We start from the raw sequence: 13,091 nt of genomic DNA, 5'->3' as shown, positions 1-13,091 counted from the left end.
TCGAACTTTCAAAAAAGACTCATTTATGCTATTCGTTAAAAAGATTGGCTCATTCGTTAAAAGTTCTATTCATCTATATCATTTTTCATGTTGAGAAAAGGCTCCTCCATTCCACCATTTTTTACTGACAAACGATGAATTATTTTTAATTAGCAAATAATGGCATGAATGCAACAGAAATGATAAAGATGAGCTAAATTTCTAACGAATGACATAAATGAATCACGTGTCAAAGTTCGATGACATATTTGAGCCTTTTTCCTGTAAGAAAAGACATTTAATTACCAACTATGATCACTCAAAATATCGAATTTGATCATTATGGTGCTGTATCCTGAACATGATCAACTAAAGATCCTAGAATACAAAAACATAACAAAATATACACGTAAAATATCACGTATGATCAAATTACAACCTCCAAAGTGTTGTCAAATTAAGCTTTACACATGCAATCAGGAGCAGGGTAAGTATATATCGACTGCTTCTCCTTGCGTATCCGCATTTGTCCTTGTCTATTCTTGTGACCCTGCTGTACTGCCTGCTGAAATTCAGACCACTCAATAGTCTTGTTGAGGAAGAGCTTGCCTAGCAATGTCATGTTTGGTCTAACGGTCTTAAGATTCTTGTATGCTCGATGCCCCAACTGAGAGTTGACAAACCCGCCCCATGGTTAGTTTTTCAAAGCATAATCAAGACTAGAATAAATTAATCGGACATTCTGATATACAAGTAAGTTACCAGTGCATTGTGCATATTGCCGGGAGAGGCAGAAATGAATATATCACTCTGCATGCTCACGTAATAATCCACAGCAGCTAGTAAAGAAGCTTTTCCTTCTACTTCAGATAGTTCATGAGAAGAAGCAAGGCTTTTCTTGTCCTCCATAAATGGAAATAACTGGCGGAGTGCTGATATCCTTGCTTCTCCACCGTAAACCTGATGAGAATAAAGTCCAGAGAGTGCTTAAGCTGTTGTTGACAATGAAACACATCATTCTTTGTAAGAAATAAGTAATATCATAGTTAACGCACCTTGTGGGAAGCAAGATATAGGCGTGTGCTGTTGTTAAATCCCAAGGCTGACAAAAGAAGTCCTATCTCTTCCGGAGTTAATGGACAACGCCCTTGGCCTCTTAACTCTTCATCTGTGAATTGGGAGTTTAGCACTCTCCCTTGCCAAAGTACTTGCCGATATTTTGCAAGAGCAAGTTTCTCAGCTTTGCCGCCACCAAAATCACAAGCTGAGTGAGCAGCCATATCCTGTTTTAAAGACGTTTTCCAGGCAATTAATACCCAAATGCATTAAATGACAAATCCAGGTCTTGCACAAAAGCCATTTTATTTGTTTCCATTTATGAATAGGGGTGGATCAAAATCAAGGTATCCAAGTGAATTCAAGTGAAACAAGATAGGCTTTAACTTTCTTAACTTGGAGACTTTTATAGGCCTAGTTACCCAAAGTTGGCTGACAGATAATTACTGTAGATCACCTTTGATTTCTGAATTTTCATATAATAGTGTCTTTTAACTAAACACAGACATGAAAAATTAACATAAAACACTGGTACAGTACTATGCCCACATAGTTGTACCAAAAATCCCAAGACACACTCCATTTCAACATAGTTTATGATTGTAAGAACAGAATTGAGTCAGCAAGGTCGTAGATAACCATACTTTATCAAAGCGAAGATGCAATACAACATACTTCCCAGCTCCTGCTCTGTCATTTTCCCAATTGTGGAAGTGTGTAGCGCTTGATGCGTTATTTAAACTAGGAGGGCTACGCAGACGACTGACGAGTGCATCGCCTAATCTTCTGACATGGGGAACAAAAACTAGAGCGTGAAAGTTGACCTTACAGCGCAGATGCTGGATGTCTGAAGGTTGGTTATCGAAAGCCAAACGGTGAGAGAATGGAGCTATAGCTACAATCCCATAGCTGAAAAAAGAAGAAATTAGTCTTGTTGTGAGTTCAAGCTTTATCATACAAAGAGAAGTTCGTACTATGTTCAATTGTTGAAAGCAGAGTGTCCCAGTTAAATCAAGCCTACAAAAATGCATTTGGTAATGACCATTGTGTAATGTGTTAGCTAGAAAAACTGAAAATCTATGAGCACGGGCAATGGCTCTGTTTATGTGATGATCTAATATTGCTTTCTGGATGCAAGTGACCAATATTTCCATCATTTTCTTTCTCTTTTCTTTTTTAACTTCTCGTTGCCCAAGGGGGTGGGATGAGGTTGTTAATGTTAATCTCTCAAAGACCAAGTAAATGCGGAGTCCATTTTGATTAATTGATTTCACAGCTTTGAGAGTATTTGATAGTTTCTAATAACTCCAATATTGTGTAGAATCTGACCATAAAAAAAGTTACAAATGCATCTATGGTAGTGTTATGACAAAAAAAAAAAAAAACCGTCGATGACACTTTAATTGAGGGAATATGATATCTATTGAAAATGATCATGAGAATACTTAAATGTTAAATTGATAGTTGCAACTCATTTAACATGGAAGCAACACACATAAAGAAATGAATGAATGTCAAATCACTTGCATCAAATATAACCATCATGCCTAGTTAAAAACAGAACTTTTCAGAAGTAGGACATATTTCAAGTACAATAACATGAATAGTATGTCAGTAATTCATTATAAGTCTCAAAAAAAAGGTTTATATTTCAGTAGTACCTCTGCATTACAGGCAGAACATTCTCCTGGTACCATGAAGCAGAAGCATGTACAGGCGCAGTCTTAATTCTAGTAGGACGTATGCCTGTTGCATAATATTCTCTGGTACTCCAGGAGTAGTCACTGGGAAGCTCTTTAACTATAGAAATATCACCACTCAAGACACTGATAAAGTGATCAACATCAAATATATCTGCAAAGGAACTGTGAAAAGCACTTCAGATAAGCAGTATCAACAGGCACTTCACATAAAACTTTAAAAGTATGTAGAGAATGGATGCTGCAATGGCTGACACTAAATACCTTGAATCCTGCCAAACTGGATTTACTTCAAGATACGGAATTACAAGTGTTGCATTTAAAATTTTGGCAACAGCTACTGCATCACAGATCTATCATGGGAGCAAGTAAACAAGAAATAAATCATTCATGAGACTAAAGCTACCCTAGAGTAATATACATCAACAATCTGGAAATTAACCAACATCGTAACTGAAAATTACATACCCCCATCCTCTGTTGGTTCAGTCCTCCATCCAAAAACACCTGTATGTACCCCTGGGACTTCCTACCCAATGCTACAGAACATATGCAATTAAAGAAAGGTTAGAACACAGAATTTACTAATCAGAATCCCCTTCATAACGCAGAGGAAAGATACAATAGCATGGGTTCAACACTCACATTGAGTTTCCTGTTTATCAGCGCAGGCTTCCCATCCCTGGTCAGTCAAGGGAGACCAAAGTTCTGCTTCTTGAGGCTTGGACTGAAAGGTACTAAATTACTAAACATTTTGAATATATGGTCCCAAAACTTCCATAACAATCTTATAGCTAAAAACAAATGAAGAGGCAACTCTACTCACTGTCTGTTGTTGCAAAGCCCTGTTTAGTAAATGTGAGTGCATAGGCCTTGGAGCATTCCATTCCTGCAAAATTGCATGAGTAAACTAATAAAAGAACTGGATTTTCCTAAAAGTTGGAGCAGGTACAGTGTTCAAAAGAAGTCAGGATGCACATGAATCATAAACAACTGGAAATCTCTTATGTGTAAAAAATGAAGATCCCTAGTAAAAAGACATCAAACTAAGAAAATGGCCTACAAAACCAATTCTCCTCTGGTTCCAATGATCAACTAGAACAACACATCCAATCAAATTATGATTTCTACTATACCATAAGCTAGTATTAGCTACTCAACAAATTCATTTTCAAATGTCTGGTCTTCCACAATGCATTTGTACACAGGATATATTGCTCGGACTCACAAAATATTGCTGCATCCCCGTGGGATCCTTCAAAAATACACCACTTTTGGAGTATCCAACATGCAACCATCGACATTTTTGAAGAGTTCGAGCAACATAGTACACAGACAGATTAACTAATCAACTACGTCTCAATCCCAAATTAATCCGAATCAATCAACTACATGAATTGACTGTTTTCATTTCATTAAATTCAACACATTTCACTCCATTAGTAACTGATTGATCTTCGGAAACAGCTTCTATATATTTACAAGGTAGGGCTACGGCTGAAAATGGAGAAGGAAAGAGAACTTACAGAGAAAACGGAAGGATAAGAGCGGCTAAGAGGAGAGAAAAGACTGGGAAACAGACTTGGTAGAAGAAGCATCAAAAGTCCACCCATTTGCAGGGGCCATGCCATTCTCCGACTCGTTGGAATCTGCCGGACGTAGTTCATCGTGCCGGTGCTCTCACCGTCGCCGTCGTATTTACCGATCTGTAAAATATTTTTCAGTTAACTCATTCCGTGATCATGGGCTGATCTGTTTGGGCTAAAACATTTGGGCTTCTCATGAAGTAACTTTACAAGAGTAGCCAATTTTTGACATCCATTTAACGCGTAGCCACTTGTTTAATATTTTGCATTCATAGCCAACTATTTTTGTATTTTGAATTTTAGATTTTTTTTTTTATTATTGTAAGATGCCAATGTGTATTTCTTATGCATTACTGTATTTCCCATAAGTAATATCACACTAAGTTACGATAGAGCGTATTGTTATGATATAATGAATTGTGTGCCATCAAAAGATTCACGATTTTAAAATCTGCATGCAAGGGAAGATTCACTTATTCGTTGAGATGACAAAGCTCTCCATTCCCAAATTAATACTAGGTAGTATAGATATGCTTTATTTGATCGGCGTTCTCCAGACCAAAACTTCACGTAGAAATGTCTGAACTTCAGTCATATATGATATATGCAACCTAAACTTCAATAAAAAAAGAGAGGATGAAATCGCTTAATTGTGTAGTTATTTGAGATGGGTTGTATAGCTTTAAAGAACCAGAGTGAAGATTTAAAGTTTATGATTTGGGATTCTATTCTGTTAAAGTTATTGGTATCTAAATCAATAATTTGTATAAAATTATGAATAACATGCATTAAATTTGATCGAACTCATATCTTATAAACTGGCTCTTACCCGATGTACTGGTGCTAAACGCTCAATCAGAATAAATAATTAAATACAAATTCAAGATCTGAAAGTTTATGACTTTCTTCAACGATTTCAATATAATATACTATGATAACTAATTCCATAAGCAGATATTTATGAATATGATCATGAGTATCTTTCTCGATACATATATGAAAATTTCAAATAAAAAATTATTAAGTTCACGTAAATTCATATACTATATTATAGAAATTAAAGCCCACACACAAGACCTATAATGAGATGGTTAATAAATCTGCATTATGCCCTTTGTCAAGTTGTCCACATACATACATATAATACATAGTAGAATTAAGCAGTGACAATTATATTCCAATGTAATATTTTTTCCAAAAGAAGGCAAATATATATATATATATGCCACTCATTGTTATCATCCAAAAATTATTATTAGTACAATCTTCAACAAAAGCTTCCTCCTTTAAGTTTGTTAGCTGAATGGTAGCCTGATCAATAAATAGCAAATTTAATTAATTTCCAATAAATATAATAACAATTTAACTTTAAAATGTTTATTTTATCCTAATGAAGCGATTCTCAGACACACAAATATCTATATATGATTTATTTTATACAACAAGTTTCAAAAAAAAAAAATTAAACTCTGTAAGAATTAAGTCAAACTACATTGTATAAATTGAGACGAAAGAAGCAGGGATATATATATATATATATATATATATATATATATATGAAAAATATAAACAAATCTTACCCTAACTTTAAAGATGTAATTGAGCAATCATCTTCAACTGCAGTAGTACCACTGTTACAACATAGACAAAAGATTATAGTAATTAGTAAAACTTGTAACATAGAATATAGGATCAATAAACATGTTATATAACAAGTTAAATTAGGTTGATGGTAACAAACACTAATAAATATATTTATAATTTCACAAGTCATGTTTAAGAAAGATAAAGTGTACACGAACCTTATCTTTATCTTCAAAAATAAAAATAAAAATTGTTAGGTTAATAGTAACAAACACTAATAAATATATTGTAACTCCACAAGTCAGGTTTAAGAAAGACAAAGTGTACATGAATCTTATCTTTATTTTTAAAAATAAATAAAAAAATTATTTTGATAGACCATTGACTTATAGAACGATAAAAAAAAAAAAAGCAATATCAACAAGATACTAACTTAACCAAGCTAAAAGGAACAACAGGTAATAAAAGTGAAATCTTAATGAAAACAAGAAATATCCTCGCTCTCTATTTCAATTTATTCGTCTTACTTTGCTATATAGTCTAAAAAAATTAGCATATTCTCATTTTTATCAACTCTTTGATTCTAACTTCCCACATGATATATATAAAAACCGACCACATAATTAAAGAGCATTTTGGTACATTCAACATATCTTTGATTTAAAATCACTTGATTCAAGAGAGCTCTTCATTTTTAAACTCCGTTCCAAATCAAAACTAGACAATCAAACTGAAACAGATTGGAGGGAGTACATATACACAAAGAAAGGAAAAGAAAAACCGTTTTACTACTTCATTCCTAATTCACAATCTCCACACTATCATAATTCCTATCAAAGATCATGTCCTCGAAAAACTGAAACTATGCCACGTAATTTTGTAACTAAGTTAAAATCCATCAAGTTATAAGAGTATAAGCAAGCTTACCCTAACTTCAAAGATGCATTTGATGAATCATCTTGATCAGGATTATTAGTTGTAATTATAGACTCAGATGATTGGCCCTCTTCCATCACCATGTCAGTCACTAAAGGCAATTTTCCTTTTTTCATAATTTCCATCTAAGTAGCACAATTAAAATAACACATATATATAAATAAACACTATTAGAATATGATGAAAATTACTCAAATTAATTAACACTAATTTACTAAAAAAAATTAAATTGTACATAAAAAGGTTATTAATTCTAAAGGGGATTTTAATTACTTTGTGTTTCAATTGTTTGTTTTCTTCCATCAGCTCAGCACCCTGAAAAGATTTCATGAGTCAAAAAATGACAAAAAAAGAAAAATTTAGTCAAAGACTGGTTTTCCTATTGAAAACCTTTAACAACGAGTCAAATTCTAATGACATATTTATTAAATAATTAGTGATTTTCTAGTGTAAATGTGACTAATAGGTCACATATTTGAATCGTGTGGATAGTAATGATGCTTGCGTTAGTGTACATGACCTAATTACACCCTCTCAAGGTGCATGCGACAATATTTTCTTAATCATTCATGAATACAGAATATTTTGTGCATTGATCCTGTTATAGTAAAATATTATACTAACCTTTCTTTGGAGGTTGGTAATTTCATCCATAATTCGTTTACCCTGATATTAAAAAAAATTAAAGGTATTAGAAATTTATTTAATTAGCATAAGTATTATAATTTTTTTTAACAAAAATTATTAAACCTTAATCTCAAGCACACGATTGAAACCAGCTTCAAGTCTTTTCTCAATTTGTTGTAATTCTTCTAAACTCAATCCTTCAAGTTCCTCCCCTCTCATCTGCCTGATTTATACATACACAAATATCAATAAGTAATTCGAGTGTTCACTACGTAGATAAATTAACCAATTAAAATATATACACAAATATCAATAAGTAATTCGAGTGTTCACTACGTAGATAAATTAACCAATTAAAATATATCGTCTCTTTATATGCTTTTAGCATCAATAGTTGTAATAAAACCACAGACTTGTTTCAATTAAGGCTGATGTGTAAAAGAGATGATACATTCAATGTAGTTAACGTAACTATCTAACAGACACTTGAGAATACGTGTTAATTTTTATTTATTTATTCAAAATTTGAACTAAAAATATCGATATTTATGTTAGTAAAAAGTTGAGGTGCGTACAAGTTAACACATACCTGAGCTCACGAGTTTTATCAGCTACCTGCTTGCTTAATCTCATGTTGAGGCTATTCTCTAGCTACAAAATGATGATGATATATAATCAATAAAAAGGTTAATAAATTAGTATATATGTAGCTTAATTAATTAAGTAGATGTAATTATAGCCTACTTGATATTTTGTAAGAATTTAATAAAGTTAGAGTGTTTACTTAAAATTAATATATACAAAAATAAATATATTTATTTACATATACACTATCACTAGATTATAGTTTATACTTTTTCCGTCTCAATTTATATGTCGTTATTTCTCTTTCACTTGTACATGTATCGAATATATTGTTATTTATGTCTTAAAATATAATCTCTTTTTATCAAATATATTATTGAAGTATTTGTAATCTTTAAAAAACCATATATATACTATTAACGTTAAAATGAAAAAAAATAAGTCTTAAATTTTAATTTGAGAAATAATTTTGAAATTATTTCACGATAAATAATTTGAGAGAGATGGAGCAAGAGATATATATTTTCACTTCAGCTAATTAAGATAGTTAACTTCAATAATTTTAATAACTATAGGTTACTCATAAAATATATTTTTGTGCATAATAAAACAATGCTCTTATTTTTTACTTATTAATTTAGTGTAAAGTATATATAATTACTACCTGTAAATCAAGGGAAGGTTGGTCAACTTTCTCAAGGCTAGCTGTTTGCAACTTATACTTTCCAAGAATATCCTTCATGCTGCATTTATAAACAAGAAAAATAATTATTCTGTTAATTAATTCTAAAGTTTTAATTAAATATATATTATAAATAATTTTGAATCTAACTTGATCTCAAACGTTAGTTCTGAATAAGGCGAGGATTGTCTAAATTAAACAATAAAAATAATTATTGTGCACAATCTAAGACAAGAGTCTGATATGTCAAATAAATTATAAATTTGGATAAGTCTGGTTTTGATGACATGATTTAAAAAATGAATTTGATTCCAACTCAACTTTTCTTTTAAAAAAAAACTAACTTATGAGATAAGAATTGTCCGAATTTACATCGAAAAATTTGAGGTAAAACGCTTTCTAACTAGGCAAACTTCGTAACAATTGATCTCGAACTCGAAATTTCTAATTGAGATTGAAGAAATATAATACTTTATCACTCTAATCACAAACGTTGTTACTTACTATATATATATATGCATAAATTGATTTGATATAAATATCTGATCGGGTTAAGTATTTGTCATATCATTAGTTAGTTCCTAATTGGGAAATAAATTATGATTGTAGCTGCAAAATATTCCTTTAATTATGGCCCTCCCATTTTCCAAAAGACATATTTGTACTAATAAATAGTAATTGACATATCTTATCTTATCCAGTAAATAAATGACTGATGAAATTGAATGATTTGACTAAACAGTGATTACTGACACTAAATTTAAATGTTTTCGGAGTAAATTAACCACTTGATTATTTACAAAATTCACTATCTAGGTAATTTTGTTGAAAAAAATTAACCATTAATTTTAAAAAAAAAAAAGAAAAATCACTTCATCTGTAATTTTAATAGTTGCTCAAAGTTAAAGATAATTAATTTGACTATCGAAAAGGGAAAATACACTCATTTTGTATGGTACATTTCCATTTTTAACTCATCCCAAAAAAAATATATATATAATTCTACTGAAATTAAAAATAATTTAATTTTAAAATTTCTCTTTTTATGAAATTATGTACAACTACACCAATACATATAACAATTTCTTATATTACAATTTTTTTTTAAAAAAAATCTCTTAAACATTAGATCAAGTTAAACACTGTCACATAAAATGAGACAGACAGATTTCACAAATCATTTGTTTTGAAATTTTAAAATTATACGATAATTAATATAAATATTATAATAAAATCTAAATCAGATAAGTAAAAATGAACGGAAAAATATATACTTTATGTAATAAAGAAGTATCTAGATGATAAAAACAGAAGTAATTTCCTAGGGTTTCTAGTTAATTCACTGTTTTTTAGGATAAATAATCATAAATTAATAACAAAAGGGGTAATTAAATGTGAGACACGAGGTTTTCTTGTTTGAAGAAACCCTATGAAACTACAGTTTGTTGTCTTTGCCCTTCTTTGCTCCTCTTGTCACAACAAAACAGACAAAAAGCTTTATTCCGATCGAAAATAATTTTTCTATCTTACATAAATAAATACAAAATTTGTGTATCTATCATTTTAAAACTCCATTGAATATGATGTTATTATCGTAAAGTGTACACTCTAATTAATTAACGAGGCATAGACAATGTATGATCTTATTAGTAATGGAATTCAACTTATGTTAGATATATACACAACAATTTTTTTTCATATAATATACTCTTTCGTTTCAATTTGTTGACTTGAAAGGAAGTTTAAATTTAAATCACGTGATCTTAACCTAAATATTCGTTTTTAATGTATCAGAATATTGATTGAGTCTTGTAATCTTAAATATACCGTATAGGATATTGGAGGTAAGAGTACTCTCGACATCTATTGTTTTAATCTTTTTCACGTGCATTATGAAAAACAATAAATACATATTATTTATTGTTACCCAAATATATATATTTATTTTATAATAATTAGATGTATTAAGAACAAGTTAGTGGTTCTTTAATATATAATGGTATAGTTTTTTTTTTAAAAAAAATTACTAATAATTGTCTTACATTCCTAAAACGACAATTCTTTTTTAACTATATTTTTTATTGTTAAAATGACATTTATTTTGTTAGACGAGAAAACAAAATAAAAAATTACGTCTTATTTTAATAAATAAATTAAAAAGAAAAAATAACACAAATAAATTAAGCAACCAAAAAAAATAAACACCTTAGCTTACACTCCCTAGCTCCTTTAAAACATCCAACCAACCCAAATATTTGATTATATGTAAAATCATTAATTATCGGAAAAAAAACGTATCTCAGAATAGCTAATCTCATTTTCTAAAGTTGGTTACAAGAGATAACAAATTTCGAAATTATAATTTTATTTGAAATAACAATCCTGTAATAACTTATTCCCCGACCAAACAAGCTCTTTGGTATATATTAGGATAATAATCGTAAAAATTAATAATTAAAAGACGGCATAAAATAATCCTTCATTTTATCTCGAGATTTTACCTGGTGCTAGCAAAATCAAATAGCTTTCCAGTAGCAGAAAAAATGATAAGAGCAACATCAGCATCACAAAGAACAGAAAGCTCTTCAGCTTTCTTAAAAAGCCCTCTTCTCCTCTTTGAAAATGTTACTTGTCTTGCTGTTATATTATCTATCTTTTTTATTTTTATCTTTTCCCTTGCCATCCTTCAAAAAAAAAGAAAATCAATCATATATCAACACCAAAATTCACTATATTTACAATCGTAACAGTGTAATTTCACAAGCAGAATCTTAAAGACAGTAGAATGTACGCAGATCTTATTCTTACCTTAACAGGTCGAAGAAGCTAATTATCTTTCCTCAAACCTTCTAAGAAATCTCACAAACAATCACAAAAGATATAAATAGTAAGAAACCCTAATAAAAGAGGAAAACTTTAGATCTAGTTAGAAAACCTATACAAAAATGGGCCAATAATTGAGTATAGAAATATGTAAGACCTAATTTTGGAGATGGAATAAGTACTATTCACTTGTTGTTCTTGGAATTGAAGAAAAAAAAAAAGAGGAATTTTTTTTTAATTTTTTATTTTATGTTGGAGGATATTATTGAAGAGCTCTACCAATTGAAACCTAGAGAGAGAGAGAGGGGGTGAGTGGTTGGATGCCTATTGTTACATCAAAATATGGAATGTGCTGCTTTACTTTTTATGGTAAAAAGGGGAACATATTTTAACCTCTCATTTGTAACATTTTGATTATCTTGTCACTTGTCAGGATTACTTACTTATGGTAAATACTATTAATAGCACCGTAAAAAAGAATGTAGTGTTGTGAATGAAGTTTCAGATTTAAATTCTGAATATGAAAAAAGATTTTTGATATGAAGTGTTTCATTGAAATTAGGCGTCAATTTTTTTACTGTTGCTAATGAATCGAACCTCTTCCATGTTATGTTGGAATATTTTTGTGAACGTCGTTTTGATCGCAGGGACAATCGAAAGTTTGCCTGGAATTAGTATTCAGTCTCGAAAGATTGAGTGCTCTAACGTCGAAAATCAATGTGTCACGCTAAGAGTTTTGTTAGATTAGTCGAGTTTTCATGCGTATATCGGGCCAAAAAATTAAGGTGTTTTGGTAATTTGCGAATCAATTTCAAATCCTTCGTAAAAGTAAAATTTTCAAATTGAAACTCTATAGATAGTTGAGTTAGTACAATAAATACTATTTAATAAAAAAAGATATCACGAATCACTTCTCTCTACTAATTAACGTCTTTTCAATCGAACTTTAATTTATCAAATATTCCAAAAAAGAAAAAGGAAATCCAAAGTTGTGGTTTCTTTTAGTTTATGAAATATATAATTTTATTCCTTCATAGGTTGATTGGTCTCTTAATAAATACTCCCTCTGCCCTTATTTAGTTGTCTACTTTAGAAGTGACACATATATTAAGAAATCAATCATTATCATAGGTTAGTTATAATTTTATCCTTAACTTAAAAGATTATGTAACTCCTTAATTATAATAAATGTATTTTATGGTTCTAAAAAGCATGCATTACAACTTAGTAATACTGAAAATTTTCTAAAATTAAATAAAGGCATATTAATTTTTTTTTTTTATTAAAATTGACAAATAAATAGGAATATATATACAAAAAACATAACAAGTACTAGATATGTTATTTTTATTAATTAATGCCATAAAAAAGTTGTATTTTTTTTTTTAAAATATGGATAGTAATAGAAGAAATCAAAATGGAGGAAATTATCCTGGCCTTTTATAATTTGCATGAACACGTGGCGTTATCATATTCAAATTAAGCTACAATTATAATTGTGTGGACAAAAAATGTCAACATCATGTCTTTAAA

The 13,091-nt window shown here is 30.1% G+C and overlaps 2 protein-coding genes across 2 annotated transcripts; both read right to left on the bottom strand.

Annotated features, from left to right (window-relative positions):
* Positions 1–189: 189 nt before the first annotated feature.
* On the bottom strand, positions 190–4,516 carry LOC101254479 (O-fucosyltransferase 31). Its single transcript, XM_004237946.5, has 10 exons — positions 4,262–4,516; positions 3,562–3,624; positions 3,381–3,462; positions 3,204–3,274; positions 3,000–3,088; positions 2,697–2,900; positions 1,680–1,944; positions 1,035–1,262; positions 742–939; positions 190–646 (listed from the first exon to the last, which is right to left on the bottom strand). Exons 1-10 carry the CDS (start codon positions 4,400–4,402, stop codon positions 437–439), a joined length of 1,551 nt encoding a protein of 516 aa, XP_004237994.2. The 5' UTR covers positions 4,403–4,516; the 3' UTR covers positions 190–436.
* An 888-nt stretch (positions 4,517–5,404) lies between these two features.
* Positions 5,405–11,911, bottom strand: LOC101254194 (MADS-box protein AGL24). The gene is made up of 10 exons (XM_004237945.5): positions 11,544–11,911; positions 11,237–11,419; positions 8,718–8,796; positions 8,058–8,119; positions 7,592–7,691; positions 7,466–7,507; positions 7,115–7,156; positions 6,833–6,966; positions 5,902–5,952; positions 5,405–5,632 (listed from the first exon to the last, which is right to left on the bottom strand). The coding sequence occupies exons 2-10, from the start codon at positions 11,416–11,418 to the stop codon at positions 5,617–5,619; spliced, it is 708 nt and encodes a 235-aa protein (XP_004237993.2). The 5' UTR covers position 11,419; positions 11,544–11,911; the 3' UTR covers positions 5,405–5,616.
* Between the last annotated feature and the right edge of the window lie 1,180 nt (positions 11,912–13,091).

The sequence above is a fragment of the Solanum lycopersicum genome, chromosome 4 (genome assembly GCF_036512215.1).
Source record: "Solanum lycopersicum chromosome 4, SLM_r2.1".
Lineage (NCBI taxonomy): Eukaryota > Viridiplantae > Streptophyta > Magnoliopsida > Solanales > Solanaceae > Solanum > Solanum lycopersicum.
Note: the sequence above shows the minus strand (reverse complement) of the source record. Positions and strands in the feature narration are given on the sequence as shown.